The sequence below is a fragment of the Bos indicus genome, chromosome 12 (assembly GCF_029378745.1).
Source record: "Bos indicus isolate NIAB-ARS_2022 breed Sahiwal x Tharparkar chromosome 12, NIAB-ARS_B.indTharparkar_mat_pri_1.0, whole genome shotgun sequence".
Classification (NCBI taxonomy): Eukaryota; Metazoa; Chordata; class Mammalia; order Artiodactyla; family Bovidae; genus Bos; species Bos indicus.
In genome coordinates this window covers 48,587,366-48,612,070 of record NC_091771.1, presented here as the reverse complement: position 1 = coordinate 48,612,070, position 24,705 = coordinate 48,587,366, and the positions used below count along the sequence as shown (strand labels likewise).

Here is a 24,705-nt window from a genome sequence, read left to right as displayed (position 1 = left end):
AATACCTATTTTGTTCTAAGTTTTGATAACCATGAAAGTCTGTAAAACACTAAATCCCAGGAAAAAAATGAAAGTAAAGACATAGTTAATTCTTGTCTTGAATATATAAGCATATGAGATGACTTCTTCATATAGTTTTTTCCCCTTACTTTAACCAAAGCTGTGTTTCCAAGTTTGAATAAATTTGACTCTATTGGTATCTATTATAATATTCAAACATACTCAGCTTGTGAGACATTTTCTTCAATGCATAACAGATCCCTGAGTAAGCAAAAATGTATTAAACAGTATACCCAAATATTCATGTATCCCAGAGTGTAGTAGGTCCTTTATGGGATGTTGGAGGACTCTATGGCATGTTTGGCTTTTCCAACTGGACATCCTGCCTCAGGCTTCATGTACAATGTAGAAAACCAGTGCCATTCTTAACATTTCTGCTGATTCTCACCCCATACTTCCTCTTCCCTGTCAGTCATCAAAGCTGTTCCTTCTTCCTGTAAACTCTGTCTCTCAAAGAACCTTCCTCCTTATTCCCCCTGCCACTGCCTTGGGTCAAGACCTCACCAGCTCTCCCCTGAGTTATTGCAGTAGCCTGTGGCTACTTCCTTTGCATCAAATTCTATATGTATATAAGCCGTCTTCCAAAGCAAGTCCAGTGCTAGCTTTCCAAACACAGACGTTAAACATACTATGCTTTTGTTTCATGATACCCCACCACCTGTTGTGTGTTGCCCAAACACATTTCTTCCTCACTTACCTTCAGTTTTCTCAAGGCCAGGAGTCTTTCTCTCTTATTCACTTGGGCCTCTTTCAACTTGCATATTGCAGTCACTAAAAAACACTTTTCAATGAATTATCATACCATCTAAGACCATTTGCCAGTTAACACCACGTTACTTATCTGCTCTTATCTCTCGTTTCTTTTCCAGTGAACCACACGATGTTCCAGCCACATAATATCCTTTACTATTCTTCACAAATATGAGAATTTCATTGCCCTTCATTGCTTATGCTCTTCTTCCCATCTGGAGAAAGAAATGGCAACCCACTCCAGTTTTCTTGCCTGGAAAATTCGATGGACAGAGGAGCCTGGCAGGCTGCAGCCCATGGGGTTGCAAAGAGTCGGACATGACTGAGCACACATGTACCTCTTCCCATCTGTTTCTCAATAACCAGTTATCACCTGGGTCAGATGAACTCTGGGCATGAAATGATTTTAGATTTATTTACATTTATTCTTTTCAACAAACATTTATTTACTGAGCACATACTATGTATTGAATGTGTGTGTGCTCAGTCACTCAGCCGTGTCCGACTCTTTGCTGCCCGATGGACTCTAGGCCACCAGCCTCCTCTGTCCATGAAATTTCCCAGGAGGGAACACTGGAGTTGGTTGCCATTTCTTACTCCAGAGGATCTTCCTTACGCAGGGATTGAACCCCACGTCTCTTATATCTCCTGCATTGGCAACCAGGTTTTTACCATCGAGCTACCTGTTAGACACACATATAAACCTGGGGATAGGCATACTCTTATGAACAAAAAGACAAAGTCATGGTCATCCTGGAATTTACATTCTGGTGTAATAGCAGATAAAGAATTTGTCCGCTAGTGATGGAGGACAAAGATGGAATAGAATATACAGAGGCTTGGAGGACCAGCATATTTGACTTGGTTGAGGTGTAACCTGAGCAGAATGGTAGAAAACAGGGTTGGGTAGCTTTTTAGAGGCACATTGATGAATGGTTTGAGGTGCTTCTTCTAGAACAAGGTAAATCTTCAGACAGGCTGATTGAGCACACACACACACACACACACACACACACACACTTCAGAATGACCTTAACACACACACACACACACACACACACACACACACACACACACACTTCAGAATGACCTTAACATCATCTCCCTTCAGTGTGTCCATGATCAGCCCACCTTTGCCTTGCCCCTCCCACTGTAGTCCTGGTTCTCAGCCTTTTGATCTAACAGCCCGAAGGTCATTAGCCAGAGTGGCTGAGATACTGCTGGGCTCATGCAGCTTTGAAGCCAATGTCAAAGTACCCAGTAGTGAAGAATCTCTATCCAGGCCAGCAATAGGAAATAGATATGAGTCTCAGATATAGACTAGTAACCTTGGACAGATTGCTTAATCTGTCTGAACCTGAATTTTCTTGTCTAATATGCACATAGTGTAAAAAAAAAAATTGCTGGGATACTAAATGACTAGAATGGAACTCTATAAAACTTCCTCTTTTGTTCACTGAAGTTTCCTAAATACCTTGACAGTGCCTAGTACTCAGTGTTTTTTGAATGAATGCTATAACAAATATAAAGCACCTGAAATAACACTTGGTACATGAATGCTCAGTAGATTATACTTGTTGTTATAGTTGTTTCTATGTATGTGTTTTAAGTATTGTAGTTGTTACATAATTATTGTTTGAAATCATGAGACCCTGGAGTCCTATTGTGGTTGTGTTGCACTAGTTCTCCTAGTGTTAACATTGTTTCTATACTTGAGTCCCTGACTTTGCCCTATTATCTTTTGTAGTGCCTCTTGGTTCACAGACATGGCTTGGATAGGATGAAATAACTTGGCTGTAGAAGTGTTCATGCCTGCAGAATCCCAGGGACGGGGGAGCCTGGTGGGCTGCCGTCTATGGGGTCACACAGAGTCGGACACGACTGAAGCGACTTAGCAGCAGCAGAGACGCTCCCTGCATGTTTAAGGAGAGATTTCGTCAACTCATGACCAAATAATTCAGAATATGAATGACAAAATAAGTTTTATTACAGTTTGTATTAATGCTGGGGAGGAAGTTTAAGTGCTCAGATGACGTTTCTAAAATTTTTAGTGTAAACTATTATTTAATAATTTAGCACTTTGTGCTGTGTACTAAGTCGCTTCATCTGCGCCCAGCTCTTTGCGACCCTGTGGACTATAGCCAGGCTCCTCTGCCCATGGGATTCTCCAGGCAATAATACTGAAGGGGTTTCCATCCCCTCCTCCTGGGGATCTTCCCGACCCTTTCCCAACATAGAAAACATGGATTCTTGCTATCAGGAAAATACAAGTTACTGCATTGCATGTGTGGTTTTACCAGTTCTTAAGAAAGACACAATTCCATGTTTCAGTGTGAGGGGATTATGGAAGGGTTTTGTTTTTGACTGAAGACAGATATTTCAGAAGAATGTATATATGGATCATTGAAACCACTGAAGGGGATTTAAGCTGTGAGTCCCAGCGTGTCTGTAGTTTGACTTCTAGTGGTCCCAGTTAAATATGGTCATTAATGTGACATCCACTCTGCCATGCTGCAAAGCCATGAAACCTGAAAGTCTGGGTCAGAGTGGCAGTCTACGTTTGAACTAGTGTTTATTTTGTACCATTGGAGGTACTCTGATTATGTATATGCCCACTACAAAATTGATTTACCAGTGTTGAGGCTATGTGAGCTAAGAAAGATAAGCTTTTATACTTAAATGATTATAAATTATATGTGAGGCCCAAATGTATGTCTCTGGAATGTAAAAGGTAGAAGACAGAGTTCCTATATCATCTTAAGTACATGAAACTATTGTGAAAACATTGAATGATCCATCGAGGATAGGACTATTTTCAAAACAGGTAGCAGATGAGATTACCATAGATTTTTCTGGATGTTACATTCAGGATGGGACTGACTGAATTAATTATGAGATGTTTCTAGGATAGGAATGTATAATTGTAATAAGCCAAGTAAATATGTTGAAAGATTGATTTAAAGAAGAAAATGTGAAATAGCTTTGATACCAGTGATGTATTTGAATTCTTATTGTTATTCCCCAAAATGTTGATACTTCGCTGGTGATTGGAAGCTGCACGTCCCATTTGTTCAGTGACTGAATCAGCTCAGCCCTGAGAGGAACCATTGATGGAGAGTCAAGAGTTCCTCTCTTGGGGCCTTCAGTAAGGTGCTGTGTCTTTTCCCATGTTGATGAGGGTTGACTGTGAGCATATGCGCACAGAGAAAGACGGAATAAGGAGAGGGAGAGAGGAGTGTTGTGAATGGGAGCTTAGCTAGGACTCAGGCTCATTTGATTTGGAATCAAGCTGCACCAATTCCTAGTTGCGTGACCTTGGACAGTTTAACCTCATTGTGTCTCAAATGCCTCATCTTCTGATAACAGAGTCTTTACTGCTTGATTTACTATAAAGGACTGAAAGTGAAAGTGAAGTCGCTCAGTCCTGGCCGACTCTTTGCGACCACGGACTATAGCTTGCCAGGCTCCTCCGTCCATGGGGTTTTCCAGGCATGAGTACTGGAGTGGGTTGCCATTGTCTTTTCCAGAGGATCTTCCTGACCCAGGGATCAAACCCAGGTCTCCCACATTGTAGGCAGAGGCTATATAAGGACTAAATGAGTACAAATCTCTTAGCACAGCGTCTAATCCACAGTAGATATACAAATAGTAGGTGTTATTATTTGTTTGTTTGTTGTTGTTTAATTGCTTAGTTGTGTCTCTCTGTGACCCCATGGACTGCAGCCCACCAGGCTCTTCTGTCCATGGGATTCTCCAGGCAAGATTTCTGGATTGGGCTGCCATGGCCTCCTCCAGGGGATCTTCCCAACACAGGGATTGAACCTGTGTCCCTGAGTCTCAGCAGGCAGATTCTTAATGGCTGAGCCACCAGGAAAGCCCATTGTGTGTGTTACCAAGATATTAATAATAGTAAAATGATAGTTGTTTTATACTACCTGTTGTTGCATAACAGCAGATAATGGAAGCCTTGACTAGACACTATTCTAATCTCTGAGATGTGTTGATCCTTACAAAGAGCAAAATTCACTCATTCTCTTGCATTTCAGCCAAAATTTGGGAGTTGGATAAAACAGTTAATGTCTTCTCTGAAGAAATGACCTATTGGTTGAATGGCATAAAGGCTTGAAAAAAGTTGTTACCATTGTTGATTTTGTTGTTATGTTAGAATTGAATCAAAAAGGGTGGTGATTGACTTTTCTATGAAGTGGTTTTTTAGCAAATCCTAATTTCCTTATAATCTGATACTTTTGCTTTTCCTATTTATAGAAAGTGAAAGTGAAAGTCACTCAGTCATGTCTGGCTCTTTGCAACCCCATGGACTTGTACCCCCAAGGCTCCTTTCTCCATGGAATTCTCCAGGCCAGAATACTGGAGTGGGTAGCTCTTCCCTTCTCTAGGGGATCTTTTCAACCCAGGGATTGAACCCAGGTTTCTTGCATTGCAGGCAGATTCTTTACTCTCTGAGCCACCTGGGAAGCCCAGAAAAGCAGTCAAAGGGTGATGCTTTTCACCAGTTGGTATATTTGCAGTAGGGCTTCCAAGGTGGCGCTAGTGGTAGAGAACCTGCCTGCCAATGCAGGAGACCTAAGAGTTACGGATTCCATCCCTTAGTTGCAAAGATCTGCTGGAGGAGAGCATGGCAGCCCACTCGAGTGTTCTTACCTGGAGAATCTCATGGACAGAAAACCTTGGCCGGCTACAATCTAGGATCTCAAAGAGTCGTACACAACTGAAGTGACTTAGTACACATGCACGCATGTTTGCATTATAAACTCCTCAGAATCTTTTCTGAACGTACCTCAGCCCATTTGGTGCATGCATCCTGAATTGCTACTATGTCCCTTTGATCACCGTTGAATATAACTTGGGCGTGGGTGGGGGCAATTCATATTTCTCAGTACCTCTAGCCAAACACTGGAGATTCATGATGTTTAAATGAATATGTCCTGCATCTTGAGAAATCACAACAAATCTCAGTAGATATTTTTGGCTTATGAAGGGAAACTTGGCTTAAAAATTAGATTTATTGAATGTTGACTAGTTTGTTCTTTATTACTTAAATTGTGCAAACTGGATAACCCATATTCTGGAGGAGGGAGAGGAGGAGATCTGCGTTCTGCAATTTGGAGGATTCCAATCTACCACTCCAGTTTGTAGTATTGACTTGGAAAGTCATCCTTGTTCTCTGTTTTTCATGGGAGATTATCAGTGAGCATCATTTTTTTTTTCCTTCCTCCATGTTCCATTCAGAATACTATGAGATGCCAGGATTGAGCACAGTTGTTTTATACCGCCTTTGACTGGGAGAACTAGTATCAGCTGGACTGCTAAGCCCCATATCTTATTTGGCAAGTACGAATGTCCAGAGTACCATTCTGATCCAGTGCACGTGTAACTGATCAACAGCCAGCTAATCTGATGGTTAATTTGGCTTTAATTGATACAGTTTACTCATATGAAATAAGTAGCATAGGTATATAGATGTGTGCATGAATATAAACACATGCACATAAATTATATAGGGTTGTACAATATCACAAAGTTTGTCACAACGTAAAGAGTACCATGTTACTAAAATTGACTGTAATTTTATTTTCCTCAATCAGGCAATTGGATTCTCCTGTAAATGCATTTTGATCAAGATCATGGCAAGATATGTTTGACAGCAATTTCAAATTATTACAGTTTGTTACATATTTAAAGTCTGCAGTCAGTTGAGACTGTATGTATCTGATTTTAGTTTAGAGAGAGAAATCTATTGTGTTTTGTTCCAAGGACTATACTCTTTAATACTGTAAAATTATCACGTGCTTTATAAAAACCATACACCTTGTTGGATGGTCTGGAATATGGTGTGATGCACCAAATATGTGTGTTTCTCTTTATGCTAAACAAGGTTAGAATCATGAATGCAGAGATTAATATCCCTCACGTGTGTATAGTATAACTTTGAGGCATATGTACGCATTGAATCTGTACTAGTTGCAAGAGTTTCTTAAAGATTGGTTCCTTAGCTGTGAACAGTGTTATTTATGATGTTTATTATGGCTGTGCTTTGGCTGATCCTGGAAAAACCAGGGGAAGAGAAATATTTGCAGGGCAAACTTTATTTAAAAAGAAATTTTTTTTGGAAAACGTATTGGATTTTTGTTGACTTTTACATGAAACTGACATGTAATCGTGTCTTTAACACATCTAGAATTATTTGAGTACAACAACAGCAACACAAATGATATTGCAGATGCAGTGATATTTAAATGTACTCAATGGAATATGAACCCAGTCCGCTTTTTATGATTTATCTGTTTTTAACTTCAAAGGCTCTGGTTAGCTTGCCTTTAAAAAAAAAAAAAAGAATGAGTTGATCACAGCCAGCCAGGAAAACAGCTGAAGTATATCAGCTGTAAATTGGTATAAAGCACTAAAAGGGACATTAGTCTCTAATCAGTTTCTAACAGTTCATTAAACCTGCCTTTCCAGAATCGTTCTTTGTCTTTCCCCTTTCTTTGCAAGGCATCTTCTTCTCTTTCCACCTGGGCAAGACCTCCTCCAGGGTAGGAAACTATATCAACTCATCCTTCATTGTCTACCAACCAAACAGCCTCCCAGAGGCTTTGTTAGGGCAAATTCCTGGCTGCTGTGAAGGACTGGGCACTTGAGGGTTGGGTACCTCCTTCCTAGGCTTCCCTGAAGCTGAGATGGGGCAAGCCCAGCTGGCTGCTTCCAACCATGGAAGCAAGTGCCCCATTGGGATTTGAGATCCATGCCTGATGTGTAAGCAATCCATCAGTCTCCCTGAAAGGATTTTAAGCTTGGAACAAATGCACTGAGCTCACCAGTTAACACCAGATTTCCTCCTATTCTAAGCCATGAGGGTGTGAAAATCCCTCCAAGATACGGACAAATCAAAAGCAAACATTAAAAAAAGTATCCTATCAGTGTCAACAGTATTGTACTTTTCTAAGAGAGGAACATGACAGTAATTTTCTTTTTATTCCCTAACAAACTAGGTAGCATGGAATTTCTGAATGCTCATTAGTTAGCTTTAGTGTAAATTTGCTTTTTCTTGCTGTTGGTTTCTCTGAGCAAATATTTGTCATGAGTGGCCCCATACATTTTATTTCTTAGAGTATTTTTGTTAAACAAAAAAGAGAGTCAAGAAATGGGAGAAATAATTAGAGCTTCACCATGCTGCACTCTGTTGGTATTATTTGGTAATATAAGCATTTAATTTATGATGTGTTGAAGTGGGAGTTTTTATTCAACTGTCTGCTGGGGAGAAAAGCAACTCTATGAATGGGGAAAACTTGATGGTTTAGAAGTGATTTTAACCTTTGTCACCATGTAGGCAAACATTTAGAAAATGTCTTTTTTCTTTTAGTAAGACCACTTAAGTGTCATGATTACATTCTATAACCGAGCAAAGAAGCTATCCTAAAAATTCAGTCAAACTTAGTGATTTTAATTTCTGGATTTAGTCAGTATTTGAGAGTAAAGTTGGCATTCTCAACATATTTTAAAACCTGAGCCTGATTTTGGCCTGAAGCAAACACTGATGTGTGGCTTTATGACTCCCTTCCTAGGTTATTGACTTCAGAAAATCCCCAAAGTCGTGGAAATTAGTCAAAGATAACCTTGATTTAATCTTTTTATAAATGTTTTTGGAAATTCTATTGAACCACATAGAAGTAAAGTTTTCCTTTCAAGAGGTGGCAAATGGAGCCAAACATATACCAGAACAAAAAACAAATTGTTGTTTATTCTTTGATTATGATTTCAGCTTAAGAATTCATTCTTAATCCAAGACTTACATTAGTTGTTTTCGAAGAAGGTGTTTGAGGTTGATAGGTAGAAATTTTCATTGAGTCAGGTATGCCACAATACCAGAATTAACTGTCTAGTATTATAGTTTCTTGCTTTTAAAATTATTTAGACTTTGACAGGAATATGAGAGTATATAAATTATTGTGATCTGTTTTCTTCTTTATGGATTTCCATATGCAGTACAACCTCCAAAGCTAAAGGAATAAAGAAACTTGCCTTGCATTTCCTTCCACTATTTGCAAAAGCTTGATGAATTATTCCAGCCCCATATAAATTAATGTAAGGTTTCCTTACTCCAGTTTATTATCATCTGACCTGCAACCCAGAGGTCAGAGAATCAGACTGATTAATTCAAGTTCTTGGTCATTATTTCTAATGAAAGTTCAGAATGGGGGGATAATTGGTGGTGCGGGTATTCTCATTTAATTATACTATATTGTTAAAAAATTAGGTTAGCAGTACTAAATGTGCTACAATGATGGCAGATTCTACCAGATGTCTTCCGTTGAAGGCTTTATAGCTGAATTTCCCTGTCTCCCTTTTTTTATTCTCAGAATATCAACACCTTCGAGAACAGAATGTTAATGCTTGATGGGATGCCGGCAGTCAGAGTCAAAACAGAGCTTTTGGAATCTGAGCAAGGGGTAAGTGAAAGTTTCCGACGACGCCCCACCACCTTTTCTCTCAGACCCTGGCAGGCATTCATGTCCAGAGTGTTCTGAGATTTGCAGAACACTTCTGATTTTTCACTTGCTTCAGCTTTTGTCTCTTGAGTAACAATCCTCTGAGACGGTGGGTGATTCTTACCCATTTTCAACCTCAAAACATTACTAACTTAGGAAAGATAGCTTCCTAAATTTAGGAAGACATAGTGACCATATGGCTTTATTTAAATGGATTCATGTTTTGGAAAGCTGTAACAATCCAGAGCACAGGGGAAATGTTAAAAAAAAAAAAAAAGATGAGACTATAACCTCAATGTCAATATAGATGGGTTCTGACCAAGTTGGGAAATTGCAGAGTACAAGTAGGGGAAGGTTTACCGTTTGTTCGATGGACTTCTCTTTTGACATTTGTGTTTACCCTTTCTTAGAGTTGATGAAATTTAGGTCAGTGAGTTTGAAAAGCACATAAAAGCAAAAGAAAGCTTGTTGAACAATAACATAGCCAAATGACAGTTTATGGCTACTGAGTATATGAAGACTCTTTAAGAGCAGAGCTAGCTTTTTTTTTTTTTTAATAAGGATGTGGGTGATTTTATAATTGTTAACATTTATATTAATAGATTCGCTTGTAAAAACCATCCTCAGGACAATGTGTGGCTGACCACCTTTTATGTTTTTAAGGGAGAAAGCACCATCTACCTATCTTATTAAGCCAGCATTACAGAGCAAGTACTTATGACCAAAAAATAAAGGACATCAGTTAAATATTTAATCTTAATCTTATTTATGTATCCTTTATTCAAATCAAGATCAAAGCAAAAGCTTAGGTACGTTTTAGAATTGAACAATCAAAAGATATTTTAAGTGTGAGTAATATCTCACAGTTAAAAAAAAATCAGTGTGCATCAGTTCTTCTGGGACCCCGTTCAGAAGGTTAGGATATTGATGTAGCAAAAGGATTTCATAATGAGGACAGTCAAGGGCAAGGATCTTGATGGTTGTGTTTGAGGGTCCTCCAGTAACACCCCATTCTTGACCACTGTGTGCCAGGCTGTGTGGCATTTCATAACATATTTCTCTTCTGTATAAGCCAGTGTCTGAAACAGACTCCCATCATGTAGAGGATTTCATTTCATCTTTATGTTCAGTGTAGCCTGGGGAGCTCTGAAATGAGCATTGTGGAGTATATCAACCGGAAATACAACCCCACAGTTCTCTATGTGACGTAATGACTGATGCCCAGAGATTCAAGCAGAAGGCCATGGCGAAAGAAAAGACTATATGTCAGTTATTAATAATTGTTTTCTAATTTTAAACCTTCAGGAAAAGTCCTGTGTTCACCTGGATTTTCTAGCCTGACACTCAGCAAATTAAATCCTCCGAACAGTTTTTTACCTTTATTGTTTTAGCTTAACCACGTTAGAATGTGTTTGATCTTTTCCCAGTTCTGTTTTCTTAATCTAAATGCATTAGCATCAGTTTAATAAAATATATTTCCACACGCCCTACGTTTAACAAAACATACAAACCATAACATCTCATTTGGAGAAGACAGCCTGATGGAAAAGTGAAAAGAGTATATTTCACAATGTTGGTTTTATTTCACAATATGTTCCTCAACTTGAATAGCAGCAAATCTGCTCCAGTCGTACATGTTGAAGGAAGGCAGAAAACCCCAACATATGCTGTATATACAGAAAACCAGTTAGAATATTACCAGGGCTACTGGTCAAAGCCAGGACAGTGCACTGTTGTCACGGTCCTGGGAATCCAAAGAACATCTGGGTACTTGTGTCTCCTTGACTATCATTTTTCAATTTTAAAGTAAGGCTTGCATGAAAGATTTAGGTACATAAAAAACAAAAGCCAGTATTCCCAGGGGTTTTACAGCATGCATAAGCAACTCGTGTCACATTATTTATAGAAAGTATTTTTTGGTTCTCAAATAGGGACAGGAAAAGTTCTAAGTTCTAGGTTTTACTTAATTCATTAAAATAAATTTTCCTCCTTGTGAATGGAACTGATGTTGATATTTTAGCCCTAATTTAGATTTTGTATGTTGGAGGGGAATAGAAGCTGAATTTATTCTTTTTCTTAGCAATATATTTACTTTTCTTAAATACATGGCAGATATAACTGCATTCCCTTTGACAGTAAAACTTTAAGAGAAGCACACCACGCTATTTAATGAATTTCAGTATTATGATTGATTATTTTTAGAATATAATTAATTGTATTTAGTTATTTATAATACTTTTAAATGGCAACCCACTCCAGTGTTCTTGCCTGGAGAATCCCAGGGAAGGGGGAGCCTGGTGGGCTGCCGTTTCTGGGGTCACACAGAGTCGGACACCACTGAAGTAACTTAGCAATAGCAGCAGCAAGTCAACTCTTCTTTAAAGAGATCAAATCAGCAATTTTAGTGAACTTTAATTTTGGTTCCTTTACTGAAGTATCTCATTGAGGATGATAGGATGGGTGATAATAATGTGGAATTTCAGAATCTCAGAACTATTTTAAGATAAGGAGTGCTAGATTCTAAACATGATTTCCATGTTACAGAACTCTTTCCTTATTGAGTATTAAAGTCTGGTTGAAGTTTGATTCTTCGTAAGAAAATGTAAATATATTAGTGAAATTAAAATCATCACATATATGATTATGGGCTTTTGAAAATGAGATGTTACAGTGAACAAAATTATAGAAATGTGCCTGTGCATCACAGCAGTGAATGGAAAGGCTGAAGCTGGTGTGTTGGTGGGTTTCTGTAATCACTCAGGAAACCTAGTTTTAAGACTTTTCCATCAGTGTTTAGGACAAGGAAAGTGAACCTGCCTTTCAGATTGTAGGCAGCATGGTAAGATCTGCTACTGTACATGGACCTCCTGTCTCAGGGCACTATGGAAGCATCTGTTCCTTCTCTCTTTCTTGCTATAAATAGTCCCTTAGGTCTCCAGCTGTCAGCTGGTCTCTGTATGTGCCCCCACCCCTTCAAGGAATTCAGGGCCGGATGAGCTCATTTTAGAGCTTAAAGAAAGATTGTGGAACAGGCCACGGTTGGCCACTCAGTTTACTCTGGGAAAAGTTCTGGCTGCCTTGCCTCATCTCCTTAATAGTTTTATGATGCGTGTATGTGGTCCCATCTCTTCAATTAGATTGTAAGCCCTTAAAGAGCAAGAACTATTTTCTGCCTTTTTCTTGTAGTTCCTGGTACTTGGTAAATACATGTTCTATGCAGCTCGTCCAGGCATTTTAATTGGCATATGAAAAATATGAAATCGGTCAACAGCTAGTTATGAACCTGCTCCGTCTACCTCGTAAGGTTGTTGTGAGCATAAAGATAAGCACTGAAAAGAAGAGATTGCCATTGGTGACAGTCTCCATCTTGCAGCCATGTTAACCGGATAGATAAGGGCGGCTCATTGAAACCACTTCTGCGTGTCCCCTTCTGTTTGGAACCCTCTTGATAGTGAAAGTAGTAGTTGCTCAGTCTGTCTGACTCTTCGTGACCCTCTGGTCTTTAGCCCGCCAGGCTCCTCTGTCCATGGGGATTCTCCAGGCAAGAATACTGGAGTGGGTAGCCAGGCCCTTCTCCAGCGGATCTTCCCGACCCAGGGGTTGAACCCGGGTCTCCTCCATTGCAGACAGATTCTTTGCCATCTGAGCCACCAGGACAGTGGTTAGTTGTATTGAGGTTGCTCATTATTCCAGTCTCCTGAAATGGGACTTCAGTTTTCTCCAGGCTCGTCGGTAGTACAGCGCATGCTGCTGTGTGGTCCGTGGCAAGGTCACGTGCTCCTGTGATACACTCCAGGGGCCCAACGTGGAATGTGGGGTGACTTTGTCTGTGACCTTTGGTGCTTGTGTTCTTCTGGGACAAGAGCTTCCCAAATGCTGTCAACCTTTGAATATTCTAACATGTTACTGAGCCCAGGACTAAAGCAGAAAGAGGAATTCTGGAACTATTACACCCAGAGATAAGCCTGTGTACAGAGAACGGGCACCACCTCAAAGACATAAAACGTGATTTTATTCGTGGCCCTGCAGCTCCCCAGCTGGAATGGCATTGGCAAGGAACTGCCCACCTCCAGGCCTCTGTGTCTTCATCTGTGCAGTGGGGGTGTTGAGATGAGGCCTTCCAAATTCAGCCGGACTGTCTTTAATTTTGGTAACAGGCATGGAGTGAAAGAAAGTGAAACTTAGTTGCTCAGTGGTATCCAATTCTTTGCAACCCCATGGACTGTAGTCCGACAGGCTCCTCTGTCCATGGGATTCTCCGGGCAAGAATACTGGTGTGGGTTGCCATTTCCTTCTCCAGAGGATTTTCCTTACCCAGGGATCAAACCCTGGTCTCCTGCATTTCAGGCAGGAATGAGAGAAAGCATTTTCAATTATGAGTCTAAAAGTGATACTGAGATGAAAATGCCTGTATATGAAAACAGAAATGTGCTGACTTTACGGTGAGACAGGCCTGAGTTCAGATGCTTCCTTAGCCAGGGGCCTGCTCTGTGGGCCCTTTTGGTCTCCCGTCTCTGTCCACCCAGTCCCCCTCACCTGGGAAGTGAAGCAGACCATCTAGCCTCACAGGAAGGAGCCTGCCCACATGCGGTGGCTGCTCACGGAATGTTCTCCTTTTGTGTAAAAACAGAATTAGAAAGGGCCCCATTGCTTCACTTTCCATTTCTGCAGTTCTCATCGTTATTGAGTAGAGAGTTCAACATCTGCCTTAGTTTATAATCCTTAGAGAGGATTTAAGGTAAATCTCAAATCAGAAGCATTCTTTTTTATTTTAATTTCTATTCAAGTATGTTTGGAAAAATGTTTCAAATTCTTATCAGATTTTATCTTGTAGAAATACAGAATGAATGCAGAAATCAATTATTATTTTAAGATAAAAATGATATCACCATTTGGTGTGATAATGGTATTTGACCATAATTTTTAAAAAAGGAACTCTTGGGTTCGCATACTTTAAAGATAGTTGTTGAAGTTTTTACAGATGAAATGATTCAACAGCTGGGAATTGCTGCAAAACAAAAATGGGAGAGTGGATGAGTGGAGACAGAGATGTAATAAGAGTGGTCATGATTTCATCATTAGTGAAGCTGGGCAGTGGGTACGAGGGGGATTGTTTAACTCTTCTTCTGATTGTATATAGGTTTGAAATTCTTTAAAGTATAATTTTTTAAAAAGCTCTCAATGAAAATATGATAGATACATAGTAGGTGCATAGGTGTCAGAGGGGGACAGGCAGGAATCACTTCTCATTCAGACACCTTCATTCTTCTTGTTCTAAGACCTGAAGAGTCTTCCACGGGAGTGGAGCAGAGTCCCTGTTCCAGTCACAAGCATGTTGGAGCCCTTGATTTCTCCTCCTCTCTCTCCTCTTTTCCAGGCAGGTGCAGTTCTGACCAGGGGGCTGGTAGGCAGAGGGTAGTGGTAAGAGTGTGGCTGAGAGAGAGGAGGAGATTGAATGTTCTGCCCATTAACAAAAAAAAAAAAAAAAAAGTATATTTGCTTTACGGTGCTGTGTTCATTTCTACTATACAGCAAAGTGATTCAGCTATACGTACACATATATACCCCCTCTATTTTGGATTTCCTTCCCATTTAGGTCACTGCAGAGCACCGAGTTCCCTGTGCTAACAGTAGGCTTTCATATCTGTTTTATACGTACCACAGACCGGGAGCCGGGAAGGGGACAGGTATGGCAGCAGAGGAGAGATACATTCCATTGTATCCTCCATGGTTTCCTACCAGAGAACATCAGCCCTGGTTGGACCAGAGATCCCTGAGTGCCCTAAGTTTAGAGTTAAGACAAAAGAGAACGATGGTCTTTTCTCTGGAGTAGCTTTTGTAAACCCTTCTTCAGGACATCCATAACAAGGTGTTGAAGGAAGTTCTGTGTCACAGAGGACCGACTGGTGCCATTAAGGTGACTGAGTTGCCGCTTCCTTCAGAGCAGAGCTCATGCTTCATGTCTCCTGTTAGTCTTCATCCTCCCAGCACAAGGAGTTGATTGGCAGGGCTCAGCCAAGAGTGATCAATGCAGATGCTGTTCGTTGTAAGTGGGAACCAGTGTCATACTTTAGAATTGAGAGGATTTGGAGACAGGTGCCTTTCTGGAAAAGCCCCCAGTCCTTAGGTTTAATAAATGAAAACAGGTGCAAGTGTTGTTGTTGCTGTTTAGTTGCTAAGTCGTGTCCAACTCTTTGTGATCCCACGGACTGCAGCGTGCCAGCTTCCCTGTCCTTCAGTATGTCCCGGAGTTTGCTCAAACTCGTGTCCGTTGATGTCATCAAAGATGCCATCCAGCCATCTCATCCTCTTGTCTCCCCCCTCTCCTCTTGCCCTCAGTCGTTCCCAGCATCAGGGTCTTTTCTGAGGAATCGGCTCTTTGCATAACGTGACCAAAGCTTCAGCATCAGTCCTTCCAATGAATATTCAGGGTTGATTTCCTTTAGGATTGACTGGTGTGATCTCCCTGCAGTCCAAGGGACCCTCACTGTAGTTGAACCTAGATTAGAGATTGGCAGTTAAATTAGAATTCAGTGGCTTTAGAGGAAAAGAACACACACTCAACATCACATCTAGCTTCTTTTTCCTCAGTAAACCACGATGTTTAATTTAACATAAAAGATTTAATATACATTTGTGTGTCAAGGCTTAGTAAGACAGTGTTACTTTAATGACTTCATCAGAAGAGACGAGGAAGCATTATAAAAATGCCACTTGTATTACCCTTCAACAGCACCTCATTATTACCTCCCCTACTGTGGGAACAGGCGCCAGCATAGTAAATTGGTAGAATTATCTTAGACATATGAATTTGCTTATCATTTAATATTCTCTGATGACCCACTGCTTGAGATCTTTTGATCTCTAGTCAAATCTTTGCATGTCACTACCTGGCTTCAAAGGAAAACATAGGCAGAAGCTGTGCTATTGCTAATATGAGAAGACTGTTTTTTTTTTTAAAAAGCAGGAAAAAAATATCTATACTTACAAAACTCACATTTTAGGGAAGAGCTGTCTTCCACTATAGAAGCAGAGTTGGACTGATTTTTAATAATGTCAGAATGGCCAATAAATGTATTAATAGAAAGAATTGAAAATCAATGAGCTGTGATGGTAATTACAGATAGCACCCAAGGGAAATATAGCTGGCAGCCTAATCCCTTCCCTCGGGGCCTGCCCTGGGCAGCACTATGCAGTTGATAATTCTGCCCTCCTCTTTCCCATTAGCAATGTACTTTTTCCTTCAGCTTCGTTCCTTTTCGCCCGCCATCCAGACACCCTGACCCTCTGTGCCGCGATGGTTCTCTGTATCCACAGATGACTGGTTCTAACTGCAGTCTCATTAGAGGAGGAGAATGTGAAGTGCTGTTCTTTTCAAGCGTTATTTGCATCTGCATAGGGTCAGTGCTTTGTAAAAAGGAACACATTTTTAAAGCAAACTCATGCTCTGAATCTTTTGGGAATTTTGATTGGGGGAAAATTAACCTTTCCGAAATATTTCAGCTTCTGAATGATGATGTTCTCCTTCATGTACTAGTCATTGTGGGAGAGTAAGGAAAAAAAAATCTGGAGCATAAGTTGTGTATTTCTCTACATCTGGGTGTGTTTTCTTGTACTAATACGTACAAACTGACGCATAGTCTCTAAGTGTCTCACAAAAATACCTCATTTAGCCCTTGGAGGACTTTTTTTCTTGGCTGTGAAGGATTAACTGCTGGGGGTATCAGTCTCTTACTGTAAACATTAGAAAACCATGCAAAACATAGGAAATGCTTTCTTACCTAGTGGACAACAGGAAGTTACAGTCTGTAACCTTTGGCAGTGGAAGGACAAAGGATGTGATTTGACTCTTGGAGGCAAACAGGGAGGACCCAATAGTCACACTGAGGTAAGCAGGCAGGGTTTTGAATTTGGAGAAGTCAAGGCAGCTAATTTTAAAGTGAACAATAACAGAAAGGAAGTAGCTGTACAGAGAGAGGGCTCTGGGGATCTTTAAACTGGTCCCCTTAAGGGTTTGGCTAAGTGGTGATCTGCCTGTGTGGAGGGGATGGCAAGGAAAGAACCAGGATGGCAGTTCAGTTCAGTTCAGGTGCTTATTCGTGTCCAACTATTGCAACCCTGTGGGCTGCAGCACACCAGGCTTCCCTGTCCATCACCAACTCCTGGAGCTTGTACAAACTCATGTCCATCGAGTCAGTGATGCCATCCAACCATCTCATCCTCTATTGTCTCCTTCTTCTGCCTTCAATCTTTCCCAGCATCAGGGTCTTTTCCAATGAGTCAGTTCTTCACATCAGGTGGCCAGAGTATCAGAGCACAGCATCAGTCCTTCCAATGATTATTCAGGACTGATTTCCTTTAAGATTGACTGTTTTGATCTCCTCACTGTCCAAGGGACTCTCAAGAGTCTTCTCCAACACCACAGTTCAAAAGCATCAAATCTTTAGTGCTCAGCTTTCTCTGTGTTCCAACTCTCACATCCATACATATCTACTGGAAAAACCATAGCTTTGATTAGATGGACCTTTGTCGACAAAGTAATGTCTCTGCTTTTTAATATGTTGTCTAGGTTTGTCATAGCTTTTCTTCCAAGTAGCAAGCATCTTTTAATTTCATGGCTGCAGTCACCATCTGCAGTGATTTTGGAGCCCAAGAAAATAAAGTCTGTCACTGTTTCATTTGTTTCTCCATCTATTTGCCGTGAAGTGATGGGACTGATGCCATGGTCTTAGTTTTTTGAATGTTGAGTTTTAAACCAGCTTTTTCACTCTCCTCTTTCACTTTCATCAAGAGGCTCTATATCTTTACTTTCTGCCATAAGGGTGGTGTCATCTGCATATCTGAGGTTATTGATACTTGGAAGTTTTGATTTCAACTTGTGATTCATCCAGGATGGCCACAAGTGGAACAGTTCTTGGAAGAGCTAGTATGGATTAAGAAACTCAATGGCTAAAGAAGAAATTAAGCAGAAATTGCTTTAGGTACTTCAAATGGAAAGTGAGTTTTTCAAAGTTACTATGTGTTAATAAATGGTCCTATATTTATTTACAATGGCTACTTCTTAAGCGAATGTTGGCTTTGACAAAACTCTTCTTCTGACTAGAGAACTAAGTTGTATATGAAAAATGAGGTTCCAATTGAGAAACATGTAAAGGTTAGGAGTATCAACCCTCTGTGCTAGTTGGATATATTAGTATAGTTTATATTCAGCTCTCCATTTTCAAGGTTCCTCCATATTTGTGTTCCACATCCACAGATTTAACCAAGCTGGTGGTGGTTTAGTCACTAAGTCATGTCTGACTCTTACAACCCCTTGGACTGTAGCCTGCCAGGTTCCTCTGTCTATGGGATTTTCCAGGCACAAATACTGGAGTGGGTTGCTATTTCCTTCTCCACAGGATCTTCCGGACCTAGGAATCGAACCTGGGTCTCCTACATTGCAGGCAGATTCTTTACTGACTGAGCTATAAAGGAAGCCTCAACCAATGTGGACCGTGTAGTATCTACTGTTGAAACAATTCGTGCATAAGAGGACATATATTGTTCAAGGGTCAGTTTTATTAGTTCAGTCATCTCAGTCCTGTGGATCACAGATCAGAAATGGAACTCTTACATCTGAAAACATTTTCATCATTGAAAACTGTGTATACAAAACCAAGAATAAAATAAAAGGCATGATCACACTGCCTTGAAATAAAACCTGTTATACTTCAGAGTGTTTTCTTTTCAGTTCAGTTCAGTTGCTCAGTTGTATCCGACTCTTTGTAACCCCTTGGATCACAGCACAACAGGCCTCCCTGTCTATCACCAACTCCCGCAGTCTATCACCAACTCCCCCCAAACTTATGTCCATTGAGTCAGTGATGCCATCCAACCATCTCATCCTCTGTCATCCCCTTCTCCTCTCGCCTTGAATCTTTCCCAGCATCAGGGTCTTTTCAAATGAGTCAGCTGTTCACATCAGGTGGCCAAAGTACTGGAGTTTCAGCTTCAACATCAGTCCTTCCAATGAACACCCAGGACTGATCTCCTTTAGGATGGACTGGTTGGATCTCCTTGCAGTCCAAGGGACTCTCAAGGGTCTTCTCCAACACAACAGTTCAAAAGCATCAATTCTTTGGTGCTCAGCTTTCTTTATAGTCCAACTCTCACATCCATACATGACCACAGGAAAAACCATAGCCTTGACTAGACGGACCTTTGTTGGCAAAGTAATGTCTTTGCTTTTTAATATGCTGTCTAGGTTGGTCATAACTTTCCTTCCAAGGAGTAGGTTACGTCTTTTAATTTCATGGCTGTAGTCACCATCTGCAGTGGTTTTGGAGCCCAGAAAAATAAAGTCTGACACTGTTTCCACTGTTTCCCATTTGTTTGCCATCAAGTGATGGGACCAGATGCCATGATCTTAGTTTTCTGAATGTTGAGCTTTAAGCCAACTTTTTCACTCTCCTCTTTCACTTTCATCAAGAGGCGCTTTAGTTCCTCTTCACTTTCTGCCATAACGGTGGTGTCATCTGCATATCTGAAGTTACTGATATTTCTCCCGGCAATCTTGATTCCAGTTTGTGCTTCATCCAGTCCAGCGTTTCTCATCATATACTCTGCATATAAGTTAAATAAGCAGGGTGACAGTATACAACCTTGACATACTCCTTTTCCTATTTGGAACTAGTCTGTTGTTCCATGTCCAGTTCTAACTGTTGCTTCCTGACCTAAATAAAGATTTCTCAGGAGGCAGGTCAGGTGGTCTGGTATTCCCATCTGTTTCAGAATTTTCCACAGTTTATTCTGATCCACACAGTCAAAGGCTTTGGCCTAATCAATAAAGCAGAAATAGATGTTTTTCTGGAACTTCCTTGCTTTTTCAATGATCCAGGGATATTGCCAATTTGATCTCTGGTTCCTCTGCCTTTTCTAAATCCAGCTTGAACATCTGGAAGTTTTGGTTCACATATTGCTGAAACCTGACTTGGAGAATTTTGAGCATTATTTTACTAGCATGTGAGATGTTTTCTTTTAGGAGTTAATAATTTTGTAATAGACCTTCTTTTAAACAAGAAGTAAAAGGATAGGAAAAGATGTATCATGTATATATACACCAAATCACAAAACAGACATGGTGCTCATATTAATATTAGATAAAATAGACTTAGAAACCAGAGGTAAAATAGAATATTTCATAATGGTAAGAAAGTCAGTTTTTAGAGGGCCTGACAGTCAAAATTGTTTTTTACCATAGTAAACCCTTGAGTCGATATAGCATTATCCCTATTAGTAAATAAAATTGCAGACATAGCTTGCGTCAGAGATACCACCAGTGAGTAAAAGGGATGTACTTGGAGTTTATGTATTTTGAATCTGAATCTTTTCACTATTGCAAGCTGTCTTAGTTTTATAACTAGTAATCATATTTCATATTATCTGAGTTCAAATAATTTCTAGTACAATATTAATGTTTAAGAAAAATTTTAGCAGATCTTATGAAAAGTTTTAATTCAGTACCCCAATAAATGTACATTCACCAGTAGAAGTTCTGTGACCATTGTACACAGTAGCCTGAAATAAATATAAACTCTTGGAATCTCTCTCTAGCCTTAGCTCAGCTGATAAAGAATCTGCCTGCAATGCAGGCAACCCCCATTCAATTCCTGGGTCGGGAAGATCCACTGGAGAAGGAATGTGCTCCCCACTCCAGTATTTTTGGGCTTCCCTGGTGCCTCAATTGGTAAAGAATCTGCCTGCAATGTGGGAGATTTGGGTTTGATCTCTGGGTTGGGAATATCCCCTGGAGAAGGAAAAGGCTACCCGTTCCAGTATTCTGGCCTGGAGAATTCCATGGACTATATAGTCCATGGGGTTGCAAAGAGTCAGAGAGGTATCAGTGACTTTCACTTTCACTTTGGTGAGGTTGTAGTAGAGGAGAGGATTAAAAATATTTTACTGCAATATGTATGTTTTAATATAATGGTTTCAACAGTTTTATCATTGGTAAAACGTGCAAAAATATCCCCTGCTCATCACAGTGGAAAAATTTTGTTTCACTGTGTGTATCAATTTCAGAAATCAAGATATTGAGCAGAGCTGACAGCACGTATTAGATTCACCTTCTTGAAAACTCTGTCTCTTAGTCCTGGTATTTTGAGAATGCAGAATTTCATAAATAAGTAACAACATAGGGATGTCAGCAATTGCCTTTTTTTTTTTTATTATTGCTTTACAAATTATGTCAGTGTCATCACTGAGGAAAACTATGCTTTGCTACCAAGGCACATTCAACCTGGTGGCAGGTTTGATCAGTTTCACATGCTGCTGAATGGTCGTGTCTGTGGCTTGTGGGAAAATATGTCTCTATGATCTGCTGGTCAGTCCATTTTCTTGTCTTAAGGGCATTTTGTCAGAAAATTTTCTTAATTAAGAAATACGTACTTCTTATCTATCATAAATGAGCTGTTATGTTCAAGTGACTCATAGTCTCCATGACCAATTCTGTTTCCAACTTTGCAATTTCATTGTTAAACTCTAACTAAGTATGTCTTTTCAATAAAGGCATGCAGATGATGATTGATATAGTCTTAACGCCTATGTCTACTAAACGAGACATTCTTATTGTTCTTTAAAATTAAGATAATATACTGTTCTTAAATTTTTTTTTTGACCTAGGTTATATATTTTTTACTTTCAACTTGAAAGAAATTAATGCAGCTGTGGGTTTAAAACCTCAAACCTCCCTTGGCTAAGTCAGTTATAACAGGGTAGTAGAATAAATCTCCTGGGACACTTCAAGTTTTTCACATCATATAAAGATTCACGTCATACAAAGTATTGAAGCCCTTTAAAAATGATTCATCAGGGACTTCCCTGGTGGGACAGTAGTTGAATCTCTGTGCTTCCAGTGCAGGGGATGCAGGTTGCATTCCTTGTCAAGGAGCTGAAATCTCACATACCACATGGCACAGTCAAAAGATAAAAAACTTTTTAAAAACATTAAAAGAAAATCAATGTATTGTGATATTTGCTGAAGAAAAGAAAGAGGTAAATTGTTTGGAGTAAAGCATTTTCTATGAATAGTGCAAAGCCAGTTGGTACATTTTAGGGAGCTGACTGTCTGGAATTCACTTTTAGGCCCATGTGTATAACCTATTCATGTACAAGATCATAAATTTTTCCCTCAGTCAATCTTGTACTCACTAAAAGCTTTTGTCTTACTGAAAATGTCTTGATTCTTCTTCTGGCAACTATTTTGCAAAGGAACATGATTTTCCTACACATAATTATTAATATGGTAAATAAATATCAATTACATGGTAAAACCCTTAATGCCTATTATATCAAGTCATAAAATATATAGAGAGACATTATTGCTTTCCATTCACCTTGCTCTCATTTCCCTCCCACCAAATTTTATTTGCCATGGTGACTTCTGATTTCCACATCAACGTTCCGTAAATACATAAAAGTGGAAATTTTGTCTTTGTCCTCTTTGGGTTGTTGTCCTTGGGGTATATTCACATTTCTGTGCAGTGCTTTTGATTGACGGGAATGTTTCTGAGAAGGATGGGGAACATTTTCCTATATATTTAAATTCAGGGATAGTAAAGGGTGTAGAATTCAGCTAGGATAATGAAACTATATATATCATCCTTAACATAGTACCTTATGTATTAAGTAATTAATGTAAGAAGCAACTGCTCTTGGGATTGTTGTTCATTTGACTTTCTCCTTAATTTTATCATGTAAAATAATTTGTATATGTATAAAATAGATGTTCATTTATTCACATGGATTTTGGAAAAACTGAACATTGATGATGCTCTAGAGTTACTTTGTTTCATGTGACTCCATTATCAATTAAAAGTGGTACTGTGAATTTATATTTATACAATAGAAGTAATACATATTGATTTTGTGTTATTAATATCTGCCTTTATGCATAATTTGCATTTAAAAATAAGTCTTTAGTTCTGTATTCTTGAACTTCACTCAGAAATACTGTATCTCATTGTCTGTAGTTAACTTTCCTTAAAAATACAGAACTAGAAACAATCATTACTGTGGAAAGCAATTGAAATGTTATTCAGACATATATATGGCCATGATAGTTAAAGGAATAATGATTTAAAAATTACTTTCTGTTTTGATAACCAAAACTAACTTTTTTCTAGCGAATACTTATATAAAGCATTTTATTTCAAACTCTTATGTTCCACAGATATAAAATTATGTTGGCACCATTCAAAATTTCAGGTGTCTTAGAAAGTGATTCTTCTACAGAAGTACAGGAGAACTAAGTATGCTGCTGCTAAGTCGCTTCAGTCGTGTCCGACTCTGTGCGATCCCATAGACAGCAGCCCACCAGGCTCTCCCGTCCCTGGGATTCTCCAGGCAAGAACACTGGAGGGGGTTGTCATTTCCTTTTCCAATGCATGAAAGTGAAAAGTGAAAGTGAAGTTGCTCAGTCGTGTCCGACTCCTAGCGACCCCATGGACTGCAGTCTACCAGGCTCCTCCGTTTATGGGATTTTCCAGGCAAGAGTACTGGAGTGGGGTGCCATTGCCTTCTCCAGAACTAAGTATAAGAGACAAAAATAGTACATGATACATAATGTGGCCTGTTTTGTTAATATCTTTTGCTTTTTCTTATAGGAAAAATGATATATCATTATACTATATAGCAGTCTGAAATTGTTGGGGAAAAAGTCACCAAGTAATTGATATTATTAGTTTTTGAATTACCTGAATTATCATCTTTATGCCTTGCACAACACCTTGCCATTATAAGAGACCTAGAGCCTTTGTTAGAAAAGAGTAAATTGTTCCCACATGCAATGAAGTTGCACCTACATGATGTGACCTTCCTTTATGTAGCTGGCATTATTTGCGAATGATCATTGTGTGTAGTGGCCCTTTGCTATCGCCTGACATCTTGTGTTTATCATCTTGACTTTCTGTTAACTTCCCATATCATGATTTCAGTTCCCCTTATAGAATCTTTTACAACGAGGAAAAAGGAAACCATAACACCTTGCAATTCCTGGACTCTCTTGCAGTTAATAGGACTTTGGCCAGTGAGCTGCACCAACCTGTAGAGAGATATAGAATGGACAGTGCAGGCCAGGCTGTCTTTTGGGTGAATGCAGTGGCAAGAACTTCCTGGCTTTTGGGGTTGATGTGACAGACTTTCTGGCATTGGATGCTAGAGGATGGTAGTTGTCAAATTTTCACTGGGAGAGACCTGGGATGTGGTTTATTTTTCCTCTTAACTATGTATGTTCCTTTAGAATGTAAGCCTAGTTCATTGACCTGCCAGATTTTCTGAACTAACAAGGACCTACTGTGTAGCACAGAGAATTCTGCTCAATGCTGTGTGGTAGCCTGGATGGGAGGGGAAT

At 39.6% G+C, this 24,705-nt stretch overlaps 1 protein-coding gene across 19 annotated transcripts in view; it reads left to right on the top strand.

Moving 5' to 3' along the window:
• Window positions 1–24,705, top strand: part of KLF12 (KLF transcription factor 12) — a 567,887-nt gene that overhangs the window by 273,828 nt on the left and 269,354 nt on the right. For 12 of the 19 annotated variants that reach the window (XM_070800616.1, XM_070800613.1, XM_070800614.1 and 9 more), the window contains one exon: window positions 9,189–9,278. In XM_070800616.1, the coding sequence (XP_070656717.1) occupies window positions 9,189–9,278 (90 nt within the window). Of the gene's footprint in view, window positions 1–6,060; window positions 6,232–9,188; window positions 9,279–24,705 lie in introns of all 19 variants that reach the window. The other 7 variants (XM_070800623.1, XM_070800621.1, XM_070800620.1 and 4 more) reach the window with 1 other exon arrangement.